At 36.9% G+C, this 24,696-nt stretch overlaps 1 protein-coding gene across 5 annotated transcripts in view; it reads left to right on the forward strand.

Moving 5' to 3' along the window:
- TMEM117 (transmembrane protein 117) overlaps window positions 1-20,200 on the forward strand; it is a 548,292-nt gene extending 528,092 nt beyond the window's left edge. For all 5 annotated transcript variants that reach the window (XM_021922226.2, XM_021922223.2, XM_021922228.2 and 2 more), the window contains 2 exons: window positions 6,950-7,079; window positions 18,473-20,200. In XM_021922226.2, the coding sequence (XP_021777918.1) occupies window positions 6,950-7,079; window positions 18,473-19,119 (777 nt within the window). In that variant the 3' untranslated portion in view covers window positions 19,120-20,200. The remainder of the gene's footprint in view (window positions 1-6,949; window positions 7,080-18,472) is intronic.
- The last annotated feature ends 4,496 nt before the right edge of the window (window positions 20,201-24,696 follow it).

The raw sequence follows: 24,696 nt of genomic DNA on the forward strand, positions 1-24,696 counted from the left end.
CTTTAAAATAGATCCTTAGGATAATTAAATTGTTTCAGCAACAACAATTTTGAGAGTTCATTGGTGTTTTAGAATATACAAAAGCACATAAAAAAGTGAAATTTTAAACAACATTTCAAGTAAGGGGTTAAGTTTGACTTGGATCTGTTTTAGTGATGAATGAGGTCTGCCATCTTTACTACTTGTTGAAAAAAGCCTACTTGAACCAGAAAGTCTAGATTTTTCTCCACAGATTTTAATTTCTTTAAATAGCATAAGTTCCTCCTGAGAGAAAACTCCAAAGGGTTACAAAATTAATTTGCCCTTGAAGGGAAAAACAACAGTAAATATTAAGAGAAAATGAGAATACAACATATGAGAAAAGAGGACTTGTCAAAGGATATCTAGGAAGTAACCTCCTGCAATGTCTCTATTGTTCATCCTTCACATTTACCGCAGGGCATCTCTTACATTCAGCCTTGCCTTAATGCTCCTCCTGCTGTCATTCACTGTTCGAAATGATCACCGGACCTTTAAAAAATCACATGTTGGTTTATATTCTCTTTCCTTGTTCTCTCCCTTGGTTAGACATGTCTCATGAACTTCTTTGCATTTACATGATGACGAAAAGGGTGACTTGGATCACCCCAACAAACATTTTTAACCAACTCTCCAAACATTTACTGCCTCTTCTCATGATATTTACAATGACTTCCACTCTCTCTAATTATCCACTCCTTTCCTCTGTGATCAATGACAAATGGCTCAATCTTTGTTTCACTCTGTATAATTCCAGTACAACTAGTTTATAGGGGAAAAATAAGACACCAATTTTTAATAATTAATATAAGATTGATGTATAATGTTTATTTACAAAAACTAGTATTTATTGTGTTGTTTCTATTTACTTATATCCATCTTGTGTTTCCATTTATGTGAAACCACAAAGGGATTCCTTTTTTTTTTTTTTTTTGAGACAGAGTCTTGCTCTGTCACCCAGGCTGGAGTGCAGTAGTGCAATCTCAGCTCACTGCAACCTCTGCCTCCCGGGTTCAAGCGATTCTCCTACCTCAGCCTCCCAAGTAGCTAGGACTACAGGCATGAGCCACCACGCCTGGATAATTTTTGTATTTTTAGTAGAGATGGGGTTCCATCATATTGGCCAGGGTGGTCTCGAACTCCTGAACTCAAGTGATTTGACTGCCTTGGCCTCCCAGAGTGCTGGGATTACAGGTGGGGATTGTTATATATCTTCAACCTTCAGAGAGTTCCATTCATCAATTCAACAAATATTTGAGTTCTTACTATATACTGAGCATTATTTCAGCCATAGAAAATACAGCAGTGAACAAAACAGAAAGAAATTCCTCTAAGCTCCCTGGAGCTTACATTAATAAACAAATAAATAAGCAAAATCAAGGTTTCTATGTCAAGGTTGCTATGGATTTATTTGGCCAAGTGATACTAGGGCAACTTTGCCAATTAGAAGAAGTACAGTGCTTCTAACTTTGCCAATTAGAAGAAGTACAGTGTTGCTGAAAGAAATCAGGCACTCGAGTTTCTTAATAAGAAACAAAAATATCACCCAAAGCCTGAGTACAATTCTCCAGGCCACCACTGCTCACTGTCATCTGAAATTCGGTTGCTAGGACACTGCTAAGCATAGCAAAGCTAAGGACACTTTACAAGCTGGGGAAATTTTCAGTAGAATGATGTTTTGATATTCCTAGATCTAAGTTCAGTTATGAAATATGGGGGGATAGAGATTAACATAGAAAGAAATAAATATATCTGTAAAGTTGATGTTTGATATCATTCAAGCTTAATAATCTAATGCCTATAAAGAGAAGATATACAAATTATTACATTGAAAACTGTTGGCATTTTATAGTAACGTTTAAGAATCTATTGTCAACTCTGTTCTAAATGGTTATCAACTTTTCACTAAAATCTAATCTAATCTATCAATTTTCTCATAAACCAGGTGGATAATTTTTAGCCTAGAAAATACAACTTTTATTCTGATACTATGGCTTTAGTTTTGCAGGGTGGAGTAATCATTACATTTTTATCTTCTAACGCTTCTCTAAATAGAAATGAGGTCTCTTCATTTGATTTGGGAAATTGAATGCCAGTCAGGGAATTCAAAACAGTGTTGGTTTCAAGCTTGAGTTCCCCTGAATAGTACCAAATTATTTTCCTTGACCCTGAGGCATGGGTCTCAATGAGAAAACACTGGGAAATTATGAATCCAAAATATCCTGAGATGATCTTGCCTGTATATTTAACATCAAACTTAAATTCTGTGTCTAATGTGGCTCATGAATAATAGGGATCAGTAACTGATTTTCATAGGCAAAAGTAAACCATCCATATATGTAAAAAATAAGATTGTATATATATCATTTTATTTTTATATGGGAAATACACCCATATGAATAAAAATTAACTGTTCATCATATATGAAGCAAGATGCAAAGTTAGAAGTCTGTTCACACTGTGTACATTACCTTGAACTGATGAGAACTGGAGTAGCGTAATACCATGTGCCTAAGTAATTCTCACATCACTGAACCACCGATCTGATAGACCTCTGTAGTTATTGTAAGATTTAATAGCAGAGAATAAGAAAGCTGTGAATTACTAAACACCGATAACACTTCTTAAAGAACAAAATAAATGAATATTTCATAGTATACAATCCCAGGATTAGCCTGTCTACCATGGGTTTTGTAGCTGAACACCTCTTGCCTCATCATTCCCTTAATTCAACATTTTTATCTTGTATTCAAAATATGTATTTTACATTTATGTAGAAGGAAAGAAAGCCATGACTCTCATAACACTTCTATACAATCTGTGTATAAAACTGGCTATACATCCATAGTTATGATGCCAAGAGAATCTCAATGTTTGCTGTGAATCACCCATTAGTCAAATCTCTCCACTCATCAGAGTCTGGTTAGAAGCCAACTATCCCTGGGGCAGTTGTTTCTTGAAGAAAGTGTTAAGTTGGTCTTCTTGTTTACATCAAGGTAGTATGAATCAAATGACATCCCTGTGACAAAAAAAAAAAAAAAAAAAAAAAAAAGGAAAATAGTTTAAAGCCTGTCATGTAACTGGCTTTTGGTGACGACTGCCTTCAGTGATTCTCAATTAGAACATATACAGCAGATAAAAATAATTCCAGTTCTGAATTAAAAGCAGGAAGTGATGTCACTTTCCATAGTTAAAGGCAGCATGGCCTAGCAGAAAGTATGTATTTTTTGGAGCCAGATAAAACCTCAGCTCTGCTGCATGGCACCTATGTCACTTTGGACAAGTGACAGCTTCCCTGAGGCAGATGTTCACATCTGCAGGTGGATGTGTTAATTAGCTTGATTGTGGTTATCATTTTATAATGTATGCATATATCAAGACATCACATTGTGACCTTAAATATTTGTAATTTTTATTTGTCAATTATACTTCAATAAAAAAAGGGTTAATAATAGCAAGCAGGATGGTTTTGTATGTAAGTATATACATGAATATACAGTCTAGGATGATAATAGAATGTTGCAGATGCTCCATAATTTATAACCCAAATGTCCACAGATTTCCTCCGCCATCGGTTACACATGTTGCTGGCTATGCCTCCCACCTGCATAGCAGCAATGTCTCCCTCACACTGTTAAAGTCTTTCACACACAGCGTGACCCACATTGCACAAGAAACCAGTAAGCTCCTGTTCTTCTGTCTTCGTGAAGCCAATGCTTACATGTCTCTGAGGGAGGTGCCCTTCTCAACAGCCCTGTTCCAGGCACCCTCTGGGAGGACTGTGCTCTGGCCCAAGTCCCGGTCAAAGGCCCCAAGGGGCCAGTGTTCTGCAATGGATAAGGTCAGAAAGGAGAACACGGCTTTCTTCCTTTTTCTCCTGGACCTTGAAACAGCCAATGTGTGGCCCTCCTGGAAACATACCTATCCACTTCCTTTGCTTCACTGTCAGGATAAACTTGACCTTGATATTATGCCAGGAAATAAACCATTTTTGTTGGACATTCACCTGTCTTTCACCTCTATCTCCAGCAGTGTGCTAATGTTATCTCATCCTCCCAAGGAGCTTGTGAGGCTGACATACTAAACACCAATTTATACATGAAGAGACTGGAACCTAGACAGATTCAGAATACCATCCCCACTCTCTCTGCTTTCTATCTCCTTTAAATACCTGAGGTTTCATCAGCCTAGGATGTCCATTTCCTTATTTATTTTTTTATTTATTTTGAGACAGAGTCTCGCTCTGTCACCCAGGCTGAACTACAGAGGCACAATCTTGGTTCACTGCAACCTCTGCCTCCCGGGTTCAACCAATTCTCCTGCCTCAGCCTCCCAAGTAGCTGGGATTATAGGCACGCACCACCACACTTGGCTAATTTTTGTATTTTTAGTAGAGATGGGGTTTCACCATGTTAGCCAGGATGGTCTCAAACTCCCTATCTCAGGTAATCTGCCCACCTGTCCCACCCAAAGTGCTGGGATTACAGGGGTGAGCCAACACGCCTGGCCAGGATGTCCATTTTCTATTAAATGAGCCCCATGTGTCCTGCGAAATGTTAACAATTATCATTATTACTTTTCTGCTCCAAGTTAAATTAGGCCAGAGTTTACACTCACTCAAGAATGATGAGTCTGAAGAGATATGTAGAGTAGGAATTGAAATGTAAAAATCAGAATAGTAGAGAGAGAGAATGGAGGGTACGCCTTTAGGAGATTAAGTAAAAGAGTTTGGAAAAACAAAATCATAATTATAAAAAGTAAAATAGAAAGGATGAATATGAAAGACTTTATGAATGAGTCATTATCTATTTTATTTATCTTCTTTTAAAAAATTCTTACATGGCACCAGCTGCTTCTCTCACACTTCACACCCCCAGGTCCAAACTACTTTCTCTGAGCCCTTTCTTTTAAAAAAGAAAAAAAAGTAAAGTAATCTTCCAGATAAAAACTAAGACTTGTTCCTTCCCCTCTTTCCTTTACTCTCCATTTCCATAACTTATCTTTCTCTGTGAAAGTACAGGTGGGAAATAATCAAGGAAGTGTGTGTGTGTGTGTGTGTGTGTGTGAGAGAGAGAGAGAGAGAGAGAGATTTTGATCATAGTCTACAAGAAATCTCTAGAGACTGCTTTCAAACTAAAACCAATTTCATACCCAATAGAAAACTTTAGCTTCATTGAAGGAAATGCTAAATGGGAGCATTCAAAAGTGTTTTTCTAGAAAGAAACCAGTTCTGAATACACTTGCCCAATTACTACCAAGAAATCTTCTCTTCCTTAAACCCAGAAATAAAAAGAGAAGTGCTGTATTGATAATGCTTTGTGTCATTTATCCAGGGCAAGTGAAAGATACTCTGGTTATCAGTGATTTTCTTTGTCAAGCATAATTTTTCATGAGTTATACTTTAGCAAAATACTAAATTCAATGTCAATTATTATTATTTTTGCAAATGTCTTCCAAGCAACATAGAAAGAACAAAGGTGGTATTAGTGGGAGAAAAAAGGCAAATGCACATTAACCTAATATTTTAGATCAAAATGTGCCAAATTAATTCAGCTTTAGTGTGTTGGGTTTTATGAACTTCCCAAACTACATGTCTATTTGCTGCTGATGTCTGAAAGACAAGTGGAGGTGAGACCAACAAGAGATTTACATGTACACTGATAGAAAGGGATAATGTTGCATCATTCCGTTTTTCTTCTTGTATATTTATTTCTTATTAGCAGCTTGAAATGATCCATAGATCAGGAAACTGGTAGACACTGCAGACTTTTCTGGTTACTGCCACTCACATATTATCTTTTCTTCAAGGCCCATTCACTCTTAACCAGAATTCCCAACAGAGAGGAGAGTGGAATAGACATGGAAACCTCTAAAAAGTTTAGGCACTATATTACTAGCACATCCCTCTCAGCCGCAAATATAAAAGTCTCGAATAGACTTAATTTCTTTATATTGATGTAATGGATTAAAATCTCAAATTAATATTTTGTTTCTGAATTTTTCATATTCATTCTTTAAAGAATATTAACTAAATATAGGACTGATTATTTGGTGATTATTTAGGTGTTACAAGTGAAAATGTGTATACTAGTGTCTATGGATCTATCTCAAATGTTTCTTCAAATTTTGTGTATTCTTTCTTCATATGCTAGTTATGAACTTTAATTTGGTGCCTCTATCTGAAAACCAAGAGGAGGTCAGACACCTAAAAATATCCTCATTTGCATCTGTTTCCCTTCCTTCAGAGAAGGAGGGTTGGCCCACCCAGTTTTGCCTTGACAACAAGGAAATAACTAGTGACAATTTGGTAATTAAAATTCATTGTTGATCTCTCATGCTACCATGTCAGGTCTTCCATTGTTTGGCTTAAACTGATGCTGAATTGCAAGAGAGCAGGACAGGTTCCTGTCATTTTTACATTCTGGATGGTTGCCAGCAGATGTGATCAGTAAAAGTCACTTGATGTGAATCAAAGAACTTGGTTAAGTGAATCAGATCTTCTTTACTTTGTCTTCTTACAGAAAACATGCTATAAGGTTCATATTTTTTAAAAGTCATGAAACAAGAAATAACAAATTTATCCCATATTTATTAAATACAGATCACTTCCTTCCTAAAAACATTTAAGATCAGTTCTCCAGAATGAAAGAGATAAACATGTGTAGATGCAAATCAATTCTGTATTGGCTTCTTATTACCACATTAAAAAGAAAATCTGAAGATATAAGTTACGACTTAATTTTGATTTTGAATGTGTACTGCTACCTAATGTACATAAAATAACCATCACAGAATGAAACTGATCTATCTAACAGCTGGCTGCATTTAAATGATTTTAAAATAAGTGCTTATAAAAAGTCAATTTTTGATGTTTTGCTGCTTAGGAATGAAACAAATCACAAATATGTTTTTATTTGATTTTCTCTGACAGGACTGGGAATTCCCCCATTTCATGGGAGACGTTGATGTAAATCTCCCTGGTTTGCACACCCCTCACATGCAGTTCAAGATTCCTTTCTTCCAGAAGATCTTCAAGGAGGAATATCGTATTCATATAACAGGTGTGTTGTATCTTCGAACACAATTTGATTATCTTCGTACATTAGTCAGGGTAATGCGAGTTGCTGTAAAAAGCAAGCCATAATATTTGAGAGGCATAAATACAATTTTATTTCTCATTCACTTAACAGTGCAAGGTGGTTTTCAGATCAACAGGGGGCTCCGTACTATCATTCTGGGACCTAGGTTACTGGTGGCTTGGACAGTTTCAGTGTTAGCATCCAGCAGGCAGATGGAAATAAAGAGAATAGGGAAAGTGATTAAGAAGGCTTGTCTGTTCTTTAACCTCTTGGGCTTGGAAAAGAAATGTGTCACCTTTCTTCATGTTCCATTGATGATATCTGGTACATAGCCCTAGTTAGAGTCAGGGAGAGCAAGGAAATATAGTCCTTAGTTGAGCAGCCACTTCTGGTGTCAGATCTAGTATTCCAGTGTAGGATTATCAAAGAGGGAAGAAAAATCTTTGGTGTGGAGAGCCATTTCTGCCATACTCCATATACCACTCTACCTGACCTGGTTCATTGGATGGGTTTATTTTTCACCACGTAGGACTCAGTGTCTATTTTCAATGTTATATTCTTTATGCTCTTGTTCTTTATTTGTTGCTGAAATTAAAACAATGGTATCCTAGAGCCCCAATCAGAACATACGCTTTTAGGGAGTTAGGCCACTTCTCATTTGATTTCTCTAAAACCTACTTCTGTGGCAAAGCTTGGGTTCGTCTTAAGTGATTCTCTTGTGGATCTTCAGATTATTTTATTTTCAGATATTTTCTGCTTTTGAAATGGCTAAAATATGATTTATTATAATATCCTTTCATGACATATCAGTCATTCTCATCTAAAAAGGGCTTCCCGGAGCTACGTTTTATATCTCTCTCTCTTTATGACAAGAAGCAGACAGCTGAATGATCACCGATAAAGGATGGCATTAGTTCAAAGCTGTTCAGATGCAGGTAATGAATGTGTGTCTGTTTTAAGGACAATGGCCTAGGATCCCACACCTGGTATAATCAAATCTGCTGAAGAAATCTGTGCTTACACTACCGTCTGTGCTGCCGAATAAAAATAGTCTGAGCCCAGAAAACATTAACATCTGAGTACTGCAAAAAACCTTTGCTTCCCAGCTAGGAGGCTGTTTTTTGCTTTGAGCATGAGGCGACCTTCCTAAATTGGAGAATGAGCTCATGAATAGGGAAGATGCAGCAGGTTTCTTTTCCTATTCAAAATGAATGAGGCCCATCTATTAAATTCACTGGGTAAATCAATCAATTTGAGTTCAGGTCACATAGTGTGGTTTCAGAGTCCCCACTTAATCTCTGCAGCATGCTACCCTCTTGGACTTCTAAAACAGCTATCACACACATGGCATCATCATATCCCTTTGGGTGGGCTTTTGCGTAGACCATCTGTTCTTGCTACCAGCTCTTGTCCCAGGCCATCATTACACTAATATTGTCTCTGACTATCAGAATGCCTTGTCAAAAATATCCTCCTTAAGTACAGAACTTCAGGTTTAAAAAGGAAAAAAAAAAAAAAAAAAAAAAAAAGGAGAACCTATTGGTAAGAAAAAAATTGAGCTGCTAAAAATATTTAGTTTTGGGTTATTTTGTATAACTTTATCATTTACATTGTCATTTATAGATGGTACAGATTTCAGATTTGTGATGTCCAGAGTTTACACAATGTGGAATACTTGCAGTGAGCTGAGATTCGGCCACTGCACTCCAGCCTGGGCTACAGAGCGAGACTCCGTCTCAAAAAAAAAAAAAAAGATGAATATAAAATTACATCTCAAAATTATATTCAGTGCCTCGGAAGGGGGCCATGCATGCAGAGTCCCTAAAGCTTCAGTGTTATTAACTTTGAGGTAAAGCCTACTGTGCATTTAGATAGAAGCAGATACATGACTTCCATTTGAACTAAAACCCTTTTCCCACCAAGAATTATTTTCTGAAAACCTAAAAGGATGAAAGGCTAAATTTTTGTAGCAGACTGCACATTAATCTGGTTTGCCCGAAGGTGGGAAAGTATTGTAATTAAGACTTTGGTGCAGTGTTTGCCATATGATGCTGATGGCCTAGTCATCAGGGAACTTTATAAATACTCAGATTGTTGGGTTTCATAACTGATGTTTTGATCCAGTAGGTCTGGGTGAGGGCCAGGGAATGGGACTTTGGAAAAGCTCCCCCAAGTGATGTTGATAATTGGGGATGTCTCCTTTCTGATTGAGAGACTACAGACGAGATCAGAGCATCTCCCTGAAATGCACCATGCAAACAATTGGGTGCCTGGACTTACCAAAAAGGCTTTTGAGGATCCTGGAGCTTAAATTCAAAATATTAATAAAATAGGGGGCGAACGTGGTGGCTCACACCTATAGTCCTGGCACTTTGGGAGGACAAGGCAGGAGGATCACTTGAACCCATGAGTTTGAGACCAGCCTGGGCAACATAGGGAAACCTCAGCTCTTAAAAAAAATTAAAAATAAATTTAAAAAAAAATAGAAAGAAAGAAAGAGAAGGAGGGAGGGAGGGAGGAAGTTAGCTTGGTATGATGGCACACTCCTGTGGTCTTAGCCACTTGGGTGGCTGAGGTGGGAGGATTGCTTGAGCCCAGGTCAAGGCTGCAGTCAGCCATGATGGCACCGCTGCACTCTAGCCTGGGCAAGAGAGCTAGATCCTGTCTCAAAAAATAAACTAAAATAGGGTAGGTGAGGACTGTGGAGTGAAGGGCTCCACCATAAACAAATTAAATCCAATTTGTGGTAAACCTGGTTTGTTCACATGCATTCACATAGCCATGATAAAAATACCTAGGAAAATGGCACAGGTTTGGAATTTGAAGCAGTCTGAGCTTTTCTCTCTCATTTTCGTTCTGTTTCTTTTACTCTTTCTGTTTTGTTAATTGGCTGAAGAGGTTGCTGAGGCCACCCCAGAATGGCATCTAGTCTTCTGTGAAGGGCTTTTTGCTTTACCTGACTACATTTGTAAGACAATTGTTTCTGTGGAAACCTAGGTAAAATTTCCAAAATACTGTGCTACATGCTGCATTTCAATATTCTCAATAGTTAGTAGCCTACAAATTTCCATGTGAACTACAAATTCTAGCTTGTTGATCAGCTCCTCCAAGTCCTGGTACTTTTTTTATGGAGACTTCAGTGCTTTCCTTGATAACTAAATATAGTATCACCACTGGGGTTAGTAAGCATAAAACCCTCTAGATCCATCAGGGGATCACAAACATTAATGTGTATTAGAATCACCTGGAGAGCTTATTTAAAAGACATCTGCATTAGCCACACCTCCAGAATCTGATGCCTGAGGTATGCGGCAGACTTGGAATCCACCCTTCTGTCAAGCATGGCAAGTGATACGTCTGCTGGCTGGCAGAGAACTGCTCTTTGAGACACACTGCTACTGAGAGACATTTTCTATAGTTAGAATTCCTCTTATCTCAGCTTTAATTTGTTTTCATATGCAACTGTTAAAATCAAAAGCCAAGGGGTAGAATGCAAATTCAATAGCAGTGGGATGACCAGGGAGAAAGGCACATGGTAGAGTCCTCCTAGGAGCTGAAATTTTAGAGCTGGGTCCAGCAGAGGAGACGATGATTGCGGAAAGGTGCTGGTCTGAGTGACCACAAAGGAAGCTGGAGCCAGGGATGGGAAGGGAACCTGTAGAACCCCAAATGGCTCCCTCTGTTGCTTTATCTGCTAGATAGAAGAGCCTGGACAAGGACCGTGAAGGGTCTCTGGAGTCAAAAGTTGACTCCACCTTGGCCCCAATCTACCATGTCCCTATGATCTGGAAAAGACATCCAGCATACACGGAAGCAATGGAGCAAAGAGGTTGGATGCATGGGCTCTAGCTTTGCTACTTACTGGTGATGTGGTCCTCGTCGAGTTCCTTAAGCCTTCAGAGACTCAGTTTCTCATCTATTTAATGGGCACAGTAATAATACTTATCCCTTAGGGTTGTTGTGAGAATTAAAATAATATATGTAAGGCACTTACGACACTGCTTGCCATGTAGTAAGCTTTCAATAAGCTTTCACTGTTTTTTACTTAAAGCTTTTTCTTTCATCTGTCCAGAGATTGTCTTTTTTATTTAATTCAGAAATGCTGGGTAGCTTGAGAGGGTGCCCTCTTGCCACCTATCCACTCTTCTGAGTTCTCTACTATTATCTGCTGTCCTGAGTCCTTAAAAAGGAGAAAGCTAAGAATACAAAATTCTCTCTCCCAAGGAAATACTCTGTATGTAGAGGGTTATCTGACACTGATGAGTTCCCATTGACATTTTAAAAGCATTTAGGATTTGAGTATTTTTTTAATCCTGATTCCAAGCTAGTTTTATTTATACATGTCAGAAATAACTTGAATTGTTGCATCTGTTTAGCTCATCTGGATCCCCCTTGACAGATGGCTTGCTGCAGTATGTATGAGCTTTCATTTTATAAGCTGGGCCACAGCTTATAAAAATAAATCATTTCTATCCAAGGGTGTTTTAAAATATATTTTTTCTTAGAATTTTGACTTCAGTAACAAAGGGAATAAATGGTCAGCGATTAAGTAACACTGGTACTTTTAGCCCAAGTTCATTGTTCTCCTCCTAAAAGTAAACGCTAAAAGCAACTGTATAATGATCTTCTCTGCCCTCTTCCCCTTTACCTATAAGGTAAGTGCATAGATGGATTGAAAATGCGATGTACTAAATCTCTGGAGGTGAGAGAGGAATGGCCTCTCAATTCAGTCTCGGAAGCTCCTCTGAGTCCTATTAATGCCAATCCCAGCGGAAGCTCTGCCATCTGTCATGGCAGCCAGACAAAGGAAGTGTCCCATTGGTGGCCATCATCTGAGTAAATTAGGAGGGGGTTGGGCAAAAGGCCAGAAGGAAGGCCTGTGCAGCCTTGAGAAAAGAATTCACACTGTTGGCACGATGATGCCCACGGGAACCCTTTCGGCAAAAATGGAACATGTAGAAGTAAACAAACCTATGTAGTGTCTGTTCTATTTCAGTTTCCTGTGTTGTGTGAGGGTACAGGTGTTTTACAATGGTAAGAATGTGAAAAATAATGAATAAAAATGAAGGATTTTATTTTCATAGGTGCATGATTTCTAGCAAATGAGTTCCCAGAAAGTGGTTTTTTAAAAGAACTCTCCTGTATGAATCAGGCCATGAGAAGGCTGGGGAGGGGAAGGCCAGTGGTTCCTCCAGCAGAATGTTCTGTCTGGCAAAATTAGCAAGGGACTTGTTATAAGGAAATGCGATGCATCCTGTATACAAAGAAAGTCCCCGAAGATCATGAATTTATCCAAAGTACACAAAGACCTCTTGCTCCTCTCTCAGTTGTGAATTTTTCCAAACCTCTCCTCAAGCAATTTTCATTTTCAGCTCTAAGAGTTAACTATGTTTACTTCTATATAAAGCAGCAATTCCTTTTATTTGTCCAAAACTCATCTTCTTCAGGGCCATCATTTTGCCCATGACCTGTCAGTTCTTGCTGGCCCTGAGTGTCTGCCCTGCCCACCCTGAGGCATCCTGTCTTCATTTGTACATACATGAGCACCTTTGTAATAAAACTTACATGCCCTTTAGGAATTGTCTTCAGAGCCAGAGGAAAGATTTGAAATATATAATTATTCATAATCCTTGAAATGTGAACATTCTGCTTTTCCCAGTTTTTCAGATTATATCCAGTTTTAGCTATATCATGGAATCCATCAGATAATTATGACAAGTGCATTTTATTTGAAATGCTAAAACTTTGTGTATTTTTCTGGGCACATTGTCTCATAGTTTACAAGTTGGCTAACAGATATTTTTCTGAGTTAATATGTGTCAAAAACTAGTTGGTATCTGGAGAACACAGAAATGAACATGACACAGTTCCCAATCTCAAGAAAGTCATAGTCTAATGGTCATCTCATTCAGTATAACCACTTGTCTTCTTCTTTCTCTGTTTATGATCACATGTTCCTACCTGTACTCTTCACATTGGATTGCTTCCTAAGGAATAGCCTCCCACTTAGGAAGTAACAAAGACAAGAGAGGCACTTTGAGAAGCTGTATCAGTTTGTTTTTAAGTCTTAAGAAGGTATTTTGATAACTCAAATAATTATGACTATTTCATAAATTAATAAGTAAATATTTTCAGTTTGCTACATGGCCTCCTCATAACCCAAGTACTTAACATGGTTTCTAGATATCCCTAAATTGCCTAGGGAGAGACATGAAGAGATGCTAACTCATGAGCCCTGGTTTTACTGCTCACATCTAGAATGAGGGGAGATTGAATATGGATGGCCAAGAAAACTGGTACAGCAAATTGCGTATTTCTTTTACTTATCAAAAATTCATCTTCTTCAAGGCCCTGGTTTTGTGCTGTCCCATGATGGTTGCTGAATGACTTTGTGGAGCATAACTGCACATCCATACACCTGCACTGGGTGTCAAAGTCTAGCCAAGTCATCGCACCCATGTGGTAGAGAAGGGCCTGCAGCACAGCTCAACCACAATGCTAACTGGCACTCTGCAGAGTAAAAGATTAAAAATATTATATTTGCATATTTCAATCATGAAAAGTTCATTCTGTGGTGGAATTATCAGTACCTTATAGTCTTTTTCCTTAGTTGAAAAAATAACACTTTCCCTCAAATTGTTGTCATTTGCTATTTAAGCGAGGTTGATATTTAATGAAGAATCCTTTTAAAATGACCTATCCTCGGATTCTGTAAACTCCCACAAAGTAAAAAGATAAAATTTTCATTATAATATCATCTCTGACAAGCAGTAAGATTCATTAAAAGCCCCAAAACCAAAAAAGAGGTAATCCCACCAGCACCATGCAGTGATTTCTCATTAGAGGAGATAGTGAAGTATTGCAACAAGGAGATTAATAGAAAGAATGTATGGATTCTTACCCTACCTCCTTGCTGATTTACATCATGCTATGTAGTTGAAACAACAGGGGAAAATGCAAAAGCTCTCATATGATTAATGCTGAAATACAAACCCTCTGGTTACTGTCGATTATATATTCACAACAACACACTTGGGAAAATGGCTATAGAAGCACTTTCTATTCTGTTCTTTTTTGTCTTAAATCCTTTCTATATGGGTCATTTCAGGGACTCAAATTTATTTTTTATGGTAAACACTGTTTCTCAGAATATACAATTTTTTTTCAGAAAACCTTTCTCCTTCTAAAATTGTATATTCCATCTTCTTTGCTCTAATGTTGAGATTTCCTGGCCCAGCACAAAACACTAAGATTTAGGCAATGTTTATTTCACAGACTCATCAAAGAGACTTTTAGGGCTGGGAAGAAATCTTAAGGATTATCTAGCTCAACTCCCTCACCTTATAGACAAGAACACAGGGGTTGGGTTGCCCTGCCTGACTTTACCTTCTGCTTTGCCGCATCTGATAGAGCAAACTGAATTTCTTAAGGAGGAAGAAGCATTACCAAGGTAACGACACAGTGTGTGGAAAAAATGGAAGGATGGATGACAGAGAAAGATGAACATCCTTCCTCTGTAAACAGATAAATGAACTAGAGGTCATATCAGGTGGGCAGAAACAAACAAACAAAAATAATAAGAAGGGCCGTTTTTTTCTACCATTTTAGCAGCTTCAAGTTTCAGCTGAGTGAGGGAAGGACACTGCTGCATCCGCAGGAGGGAGAAGAAGGGAAATGTGATATGAATAGGCAGCCTGGCTCACTGCATCCCTTCCCCTCTGCACTTCCCCACCCCAACATGGCCTCTCTTCTGTGGCAGAGAGGTAGGGACACGATCCCCTGTTTTTTAGCCTCAAAATTCATAGATATAAAAGGTCTTTCCTCAGGGCCAATACTACTGTAGACAAATTACTAATTGCTAAGGATTTTTAACATGTTAAATATGCTGATTCACAAAGCATATTTACATAGAGCCACACACTGGGTCCTCTTGGATAACTGGTTCCATGTCATCTTCCTATTGTTGGTATTTAGTAATATATACTCTTTTATCCCAACAGAAAAATTAGATAATATCATCAATTTTAGGATATATCTTTGTTACAATCCTTACATGTCCTTCTCTCTATTCCATCACCAAGATCCTATACTGTGTGGAATAAAGAAGTAGGGAAAAGAAATTGGAGAAATAATACCACCCTACATTTTTGGCAAACAATATATTTCAGAGAGTGTTCCAGTACAACATCTCACTTTATCCTCACAAATAATCCTTTGAGGTAGTTACACTGGTATTATTCTCCATTTCATAGAATAAAAAATTGGATTCTATACACGACCAATAAGTAGACAGATTTGTTGGAGGAGGGCAGAATTATGGAACTGGAAGGCATCTAGTTCAGTTTTCTCAATTTGAAAATAGAATAACCGTGGTCTAGAGAGGTTAAACAGGTGACCCAAGGTCATATGCTTTAAGTTTAGTGTTGGGATGAGATGGCCATCTGCTGATTTCTAGCCTGCAGCTTTGTCGCCATGGTGCTCCCTTTTACAAACCAGTAAAGATATGTTGGAGTAGATGATGATATCCACTAACTGATGTTAGGCCACACAGTTTTAATTTGCTCCTTCTCCATCCCATCTAAATGTTCAGACATCAGGACACTTGAGAAATAATAAAAAGTGATCCTTGGGTATGCAAGTTTAGTGATCAAACTGATCCAGCACTATTCACTTGGTAGAAAAATAATTGAATAGTGCTGGAAAAAGTTCTTTGGGAGAAAGAAACGTTTGGGAGTCAAGAAAGTAGTGGGAGCCAGGTATGGTGACTTGGGCTTGTAGTTCTAGCTACTTGGGAGGCTGAGGCAGGAGGACTGCTTTTGTCTAGGAGTTCAAGGCTGCAGTGAGCTGTAATTGCACCACTGTGCTCCAGCTTTGCAACAGAGTGAGACACTGTCTCAAAAGGAAAATAAAAATTTAAAAAGGAGATGGTGATCAGTCATACAAGCAAAAGGACCTCTTCCCCCACCATGTGGTCTGGCTTTGTAACACGTACAGTTTATAGCAAGAGAATAAATATAAAGCTCCTACAACAGAGGAGAACCCAAAGCCCCTCTTTCAACTTTCTTTCTGTCATGGCATCTACAGATTAGTGTCTCTTTAATACTGGATAAGAATCTCTGAACTTTTTCATTTCTCTTGTTTCTCATCCCTTTCCGGCCTTTTTCTACAATAATCTCCATTCTTTTTGTTTGCTGTCCCCTCAGCCTCTTTCATGTCATCTCATCTTTTCATATATACTGTTCTATCTGCAACATACTGAAAGCGTAAACTAAAATAAACACAAAATTTTCCAAACTGTTTTCTGTCCTGCTTGTTCTTCAAGGACCACATGAATTGTTCCTTCCTCAAAATCTTCCCTGCAGAAAGTATCCTTCAGTTTTTTTTTTTTTTCCATTTCCTCAATATCTACAGCATTTATGGTTTGTATCACTCATTTGGCACCTCTCAGATGTAGCCTCTTATTATTTATCTGTTGATCTCTGTCCTGTTCCCCTAACAAGATGATGAATTCCTTTCTGAAAGGCAGAAACATATGTCTTCAGCATCTACCAATGTGTTCTACACAGAGTCTGTTATGGTTGATCCTTAGTATGAACCTGGTTTAGTTTTGAAGATCTCATGAGTGGTTTGAACTTAACAACACCAGATGCTATAAATATTTCATTATATCTGAAACAACATTCCCAGTGTTCAGAATTACTTTCCAGTTGGGTATGCCCAAAAAAATCATTCAGGCAAGAGTTTTCATTTCAAATATTATAAGCTCTATATAGCTGAACAATGTCAGGACAAGCAGATTCACTATTTCCCTTCATATAGTTTAGGTAAGTTCTCTTCGTAGAGGAGCAAGTTGCACCTTCTCATGCAAATAAAAAAATTACCATGGTTTAGGCAAGGCTTTCGTGACAATAATTACAATAATTACTGGGCCCCTATTATGTACCAGGCACTGTCCTTAGTGTCTAGTAAACCCCTATTATGTACCAGACATTGTCCTTAGCATCTAGTAATCGCATGAAATTCTTTAATAAATACTATTTATTAAACTTTAATAAATACTATTATTTTCTACATGTAAAGAAACTGGGCTTTAGAGAATTTAACAGCTGACTCCAGATCACACAGCTAGTAATTTTGGAGCCAGGATTAAAAGTATTTAGTCTTACCTATAATAGGAGCTTTAATAAAATATGTAATTATGATGATAAAATACTTTCCTAAACTCCTCACAGTTATGTCTTTTATATTTTTATGTAGCTGGATATTTTGTTAGACTGTATATTGCCAAATAATCATATGAAGCAGTAACAATAATGTTAAATAATGTTACTTCAAATACAAAAGAAAAAAATTTGGCATAATACATAAAATTATTTTAACTAAAGCTTCTGGAACCTGGTACATACGTCCCCTAACTTGCTACAACAAACCTATAAGGCAGGTATTACTGTATTATTATAATATACATGATGCTGTAAAACTTGCAATAATCTATAATGAAAAAATTATAATAGAATCTAGTATCACTCGAAAGTTTTTCACTTTTTGTCCATTTGTAGAAATTATAATAAAAATATAATGGACTCTAGTATACCTGAAAAGTTTTTTCCACATTCTTTCCATTTGCAAATGTAAAAATTTCATTTGGTAATATATCATTAAATATTGTATTTATATAAGATTTTTAAATACTAAAAAAAGAAATGTTAGTTGCAATCTCTTCAAATATATCTTTTCAAGCAGTTCATAAAGTATGGTTACATTTATGTCTGATAAATGCATTCTGTTCAATGAGAATTTGATGCAATTATTTTTAAAGTCTTGAAATAAATGCTCAAGGATTATTGATCTGAATCACATCAACTAATGGTTTAATCAACAGGTCACCTACAAACAGCAATATGAATTCATTTGATATACTGCTGTGCTTGCATTGCAAAATGATTTGTTTCTTGCCCAGACATAATTATAAAACTGTAAGAGATGTTCAATCATACATTGAACTTTTCTAAGTATTTCATTAGACTTTGTTTTTTCACATTAATTGAAATGTTCTAGAGGATAACCTACATGGAACCAAATTTGAGTATAGCCGTGGTGCCTATAAAACAGGGAGACTTGATCTTGTTAGTATAAATACCATAAATTACTGGCTCAGGGACCTACAGTTGTGTTTTCGTATGCCCAGAATCCATTTAGTAAATTCCCTTTGCCAATTCACTTAATGGCAGCACAGCACTCTCAAAAAATTAATTGTTAACCAGTCTAAAACATTAACAATTTATGCTATATACCATTATCCTCATTTTATTGAAGAAAACCCTATTGCAATTTTATGGCCCTTTGATTAATGCAGTATTTCTTTTTTAATGCAGGCAAATGGTTTAACTATGGAATTATCTTCCTCGTCTTGATTTTGGATCTTAATATGTGGAAGAACCAAATATTTTATAAACCTCATGAATATGGGCAATATATCGGCCCGGGGCAGAAGATATATACAGTGAAAGACTCAGAAAGTTTAAAAGATTTGAACAGAACCAAGCTATCCTGGGAATGGAGGTCCAATCACACTAACCCTCAGACTAATAAAACATATGTTGAGGGAGACATGTTCTTACACAGCAGGTTCATAGGAGCCAGTCTTGATGTCAAATGTCTGGCCTTTGTTCCAAGCCTGATAGCCTTTGTGTGGTTTGGATTCTTTATTTGGTTCTTTGGACGATTTTTGAAAAATGAGCCACGCATGGAGAATCAAGACAAAACTTACACTCGCATGAAAAGAAAATCTCCATCAGAACATAGCAAAGACATGGGAATCACTCGAGAAAACACCCAGGCTTCAGTAGAAGACCCCTTGAATGACCCTTCTTTGGTTTGCATCAGGTCTGACTTCAATGAGATCGTCTACAAGTCTTCCCACCTAACCTCGGAAAACTTGAGCTCACAGTTGAACGAATCTACTAGTGCAACAGAAGCTGATCAAGACCCAACGACTTCTAAAAGTACACCTACGAACTAGACTCGGAGATAGACTTGGAGATAGCACAAAAAGCAACCTTGAGTGTAACTTTAAAAATTTAGTCTTTCATTTTGTATATGTAAGGTTTACGTAGTGTTAGGTAAAAATATGAACAATGCCACAACGGTGCTCAACATGCTTTTTCTAGGATTCATTGTTTTCTATTTGTATTATAATACACGTGCCTACTGTATACTTAACAGTCCTCTAGAGATTGCTTTTCACAATTGCACAAGCTATTACTGACTTTACAGCATAGTAGAAGATTAGCTGATGACCCATGTATCTGATGTTCAACCATAGTGGTGCCTTGAGACATTAAACTGTTTTTAACTGTACCAGAAATGAAGTGTGGAACAGTTACCTAACCTATTTCACATGGGCGTTTTGTATACAACTATTTTGATCTACACTTGATGTCTGAGCAGTAAACAGAAATAGCTAAATGTGACTCAGGAAGTATCTCTTGGTTTCTTATTCAGCAGCAGAGTTGGTGACTTTGACAACTGGACTGCAGAGAAACATGTTGATCACCTTTTAATTTTTATTGGCTGTCTGCCAAATATAAATACAGATGCAAAATTCAGTAATGGGAGATCTATAACCCAACATGGGTCACTACTCGTGAAATGTGACTTTCTCCCACCAGTAATTGCAATTAGGTGATAATACCTAATTATGTTTCCTAATTAAAGATAAATTGCTACTTGATTAAAAATCCTGCCCTTCACCTTTGGGAACAAAGGTTAAGAGACACAGTTGGGTGAACTCTCAAATTTATTGGCATTTACACAAAGCCCCAACCAAGGAACTGAAGTTTTCATCATGTGAGAGCAGCACAGCCCACCATTTACAATATTCGTATATCTTTCTGCAAATATGACTCTGGATAGTGAAAATTGAAAAACATATGCCAACCCCGAGCAAGGGAACTCCTCAAAAAATCATGCAGCGGAACCTTGTCAGGTAGAGAAGCCGTGCATGAAAGAATTTGTTTAATGTCTTGTTTTGCGTGTGTGTTTTTTGTTTTTGTTTTTTAAGAACTAAATATTGCACATTAATAAATAAGAATTATACAGCAGTAATTATGTGATGCAGTTTTTTGTTTAATTGTACCTTGGCTTAAGAAAAGTCGATTTACATGGGGCTTTTAAAGCTTGATGCCAGGCAAGTTAAGAAAAGGCACACTCTGCCAACTTACATTCAATTTTGTTCCATAAATTGTGGTTACGTTTCTTGATGGGGTGAGGGGAAATCACTTTTAAGGAAAAAATATTTTCCTGTCACACACTGACATAGCTGCATTTTGTCTTTATGATTTTTTAAATCTCTCTTGTTTTGATCTATCTGCTTTTAAGCTTGCAGCATACTGAATTTAGCATGCATAATAGAACTATGCATTTATCTGTCACTTGAGAGCCAGCTTTAATAAACATCTTTACTAAGCATTTGGAACCATGCCCCTACCTTTAATAGCCATGCATGGTGCTACTTAGAATCATAAACATATCCAACACACACACACAAATGCAGAGATCAAGCTCACTATAGTAACCCATTGCCCATACTATCCAAAGGAACTTACCATGTTATGTGTGATAGGTGGCAAAACTAGCTATTACTAAATTTTGGCAGCCTAGAACATTCAACTTTTAGCTCTGGGACATGTAAAAACACCTAGCACCATATTTTTATTTATTCTGAAAGTCATAGTCTTGTAGAATGAAGAAAGAAGTTGATTTAGGAAGTAGATGTTTATTATCAGTATGCATGTCTTATAAAAATATTATTTGAGAATTTTTACATGGGTATTAATGGAAAATGTTTTAATGAGAAAATCTAATTAGCAGAAGTAAGAAAAAAGATAACAAACCTAGAACAACATGTTTATGTGTTTCGAGGGATTAGCTAGAAAAACTATAAAAAAAAGAAAATATATATTTAAAGTTTTCATAAATTTAGTAACAAATGGAATAATTTCCAAGGATATTTTAATAGTCAAACAAGACTTCAGCCTTCTAAAGCTTCCACTATTGAACTGTATTTACTGATAGTGACCTTTTCTTACCTATACACGGATCTACTTTCGTCTTTTGCTGCCTCTTTTCGGTATTGAATTTATACCAAGTAAAGATACTAAAGTGAAATAAAATCAAAGTAAAAATTAAATCCATTCACGTTCAGTCTTGAATCCTGAGTCATATACCAATAGACTGAGACTCTACAGAGCTTTTTGAGTACCAAAACTTTTAAATTATTAAGGACATTTTAAAAAGAGATGTGTAGCAATCTCAGAAATCGAGGTTAAAAAAAAAGATTTAAAAAATTACTAAGCACAGATTCTAAAGAAAGCTTAACAAATGTGATGTCTTAATTGCAGTGATGCTTAAGTACTATAAACAATTATATTTCTACTGTTCAGTAATTACAGTACTTTCTTCCACACAGTGCAGAATTTGAACTAATTTGACATAATTTTAGTATCCTACATTTATAGAGTACTTCATTAGTAGTTTAAATGGAAAATTAAATAAACACTATGAATTTGTGCCTGATAATATACACTTAGACATAAATCTCATCACCACATGTCTATTTGTATTGTATAATCATAATTAGTTACCCCATTTTCTCCCCATGGTAGCTACTTATCATGTTACCTTATCTTTTAGCATAACTGAGATCACCGGAAAATTCTATTTAAAATGTTAAGAATTATTTCTTCTGCATCTGCCCTAAGAGTCAACCAGGTACATTTTTTTTTTTTCTGTAGCATCAGATTTCACACAGGTAATGTCCAAAAACACTGCACCGCTGGCTGACAGTATAGGGAAAAAAGTCCAACATAGGCATTCAGATTTGAAGGAGGGATTCAATACATGGTAACTCACCACTGGGGTCCATAAGCAATTTTGTTATATTATTTGGCTGCCCCATGGGTCACCAACACAGCCCAATATAAAATATGAGAAAAACAGTGCTAATAAATCACTCTTAACTGTCCCTATAACTGATAATTCAGGAGGCCAACTGGATTATCTGACATTCAGCTAAGACCTCAGTACCCTGCCATTGCTTCTCATCTATCTGTCTTCACTCTGAACTGACCCTTATTTTAAATTTCAACTCATGGTTAGGCAGTTACAAGTAGGGTTATATTGGTTTTTTCCTCTGAGACTGTGACTTGGCTCACTATCCTATCTGGCCTGATTTCCTCGAGCTTTGTCCCTCAGAACCCAACTCTGGCCTGTTAGCCAGCCCTTACCTTTAAGAGAGCAAGAGAAACTCAATTAGTTCTGCAGCAGATAAACTGGCACTTTCCTCATTTATCCCCATTTAGACATTTAAACATATTTGTGTGCATAGAGTTGTAATTAGTGAGAATAAATATAGATAACAGAGTCAAGCTCAGAAACGTTTGGCTTGCTTCCATTTAAACTGGTCTACAACTGTCTTATTTGAACAACTAGGGAAGTTTAGATGTAGTATTTATAACTCACAAGTCACTCTTGTTGAAGAAACTAGAAAAATAGGTGGATATTTATAATGAAAAGAGAAGGTTAGGCAGATGGTGGAGAACAAGTGAAGGTTGCTGCAATGAAATCTTAAAATTAAAAACAGCAATTTAAACAGGCTTTAAAACTGCAGGGAGAGGATAGAAGCCTCTATGAAAGGAACTTCACCGTAAAATTCTCATTAGGCTAGTACTCTTCTGTGTTGTGTAGAGCACTCAAAAGTTATGTTCAACATAACTCAGCGACGGTATTACATAAAAGGCTGGTTGGTTGGTTGGTTGGTTGGTTGGTTAGCTGGCTTCTTAAACATTCTAGCATTGAAATTACTCTCTGTCTGCCCCAGGGAGCATGATGAGACCTGGGAGGGGAGAAATGTTACTGTGAAACAAACTATAGTAGGCAACATGAGAAGAGAGAAAAATCACCACATCAGTTTAGAGAGACTGGAACATCCTTGATGGAAGAACAAACATCGGGGCAAATTTGGCTTGTAAGCATATTATCAATATATAAAAGCTGATATCCTGTAAATGAAAATACCTTGCAGGTACTTTCTCCTAGAGAGAGATTCTGAAAAAATTTAATGAGAAACAAATTTGGAAAGTATTACTAATTTAATATGTATAAAATACTACTGATAATATTTTAATTTAGTGTGAGGTATCAATTATTTTACTTCAGTGAATATAAAACACATTTCATAGGTTTATTTATCTACCTCCAACATAAGCTTTCTTAAGGTCTTAAATTCCTTAATACCAATTGTACTATCGGGCTTTTTAAGGACTTAAATAACTGAGAAGGACCACTATAATTTATAATTGAGAATTACAGTAACAAAACCAATTTATAGATACTCCTTGCTCTAGTAAACTTTTTCACCCTATCCAGATCTTTGCTCAATTCTCATATTAATGATACTACCATTTTGAATATTTTCTATGTGAAAATAAATATTCCATTCAATACTCACATTAACCTTAACAATTGAAGGTAAATATGGTTAATTTCACTATACAGATGATGAACCTCAGGCTGAGAGAGGATTTTTGACTTGCCCGAGGACTTAATGCTAGCCAAATGCAAAGTTAAGGTTGGAATTCAGGCTTGTCTGACTCCAGTTTTCCATCACAAACATCTATAAACACCCATCAAAACTCGAGTATCTGTATCAAATGGGATCTTTGGTAAGGATAACCTGGGAAATGGTTGTAAAGCCATAAATATGCTTGACTTCTAGCAATTCTTACCTCTCAAGAATCTAAGTTAAATATTAATTTCTAATAGCTGCCTGGATGCAATTTACAATTTAAAGCATATGATTGAAACAGATAAGTTCAAATTAAATGGCAAAAGCAGTCAGTTCATTGCCAGGTGTTTTGATTTAAGCTACATTTTTAAAACCACAACACAGATTTGTCCCAATACAATTCCCAGCATTGGAATTTGTTTCTTTTGTCATTTCACTTTCTTTGGGGAAGGGAGACTGGAGTTCTGCATGTTTTGAACATATCCCCAGGAGAATGCTGGAGGAAGAACTGGTAGTTATGAATATTAAAACAAGGGGAAAAAAAGATTAGCTAATGGCCAGTTCTAGGAAGCATAATTTGAATATGGGCTCTAGAGACAACCATATTTTACAAACATATTTTGAAATGATGACTCCAAATTTATTATTTTTAAGAATCTTTATCCAGGTATCAAGACTGGCCATGAAGATGTTTCCCTTGACATGATGAGTTATTCTCCTATTCTCCTCCCTGGAATGGGAATTCCTCACAGGGTTTTGAAGATGACCAAAGAAGACTGTATACGTGAAAGCATGCAAGTGGTTGCAACAAGTCACGCAGACATGAGGTGAATATGACAGGCGTGGGCTCCAGTCCCCTCTAGTGCACAGCTTTCAACAGAACCCCCTCAGCTTCTTCCGAGTTGATGTTGCCATTAAACATGATTAGGCCGTTTGCTCCCAGTTTTCTGTCCCTGTCGGTTGCTTTGAACTCTACAAGCTGCAATGTAATCCCTTTTCACTTTTAACAGAAGTTCAGATCCCTTAGTTTAA

The sequence above is a fragment of the Papio anubis genome, chromosome 9 (genome assembly GCF_008728515.1).
Source record: "Papio anubis isolate 15944 chromosome 9, Panubis1.0, whole genome shotgun sequence".
NCBI lineage: Eukaryota > Metazoa > Chordata > Mammalia > Primates > Cercopithecidae > Papio > Papio anubis.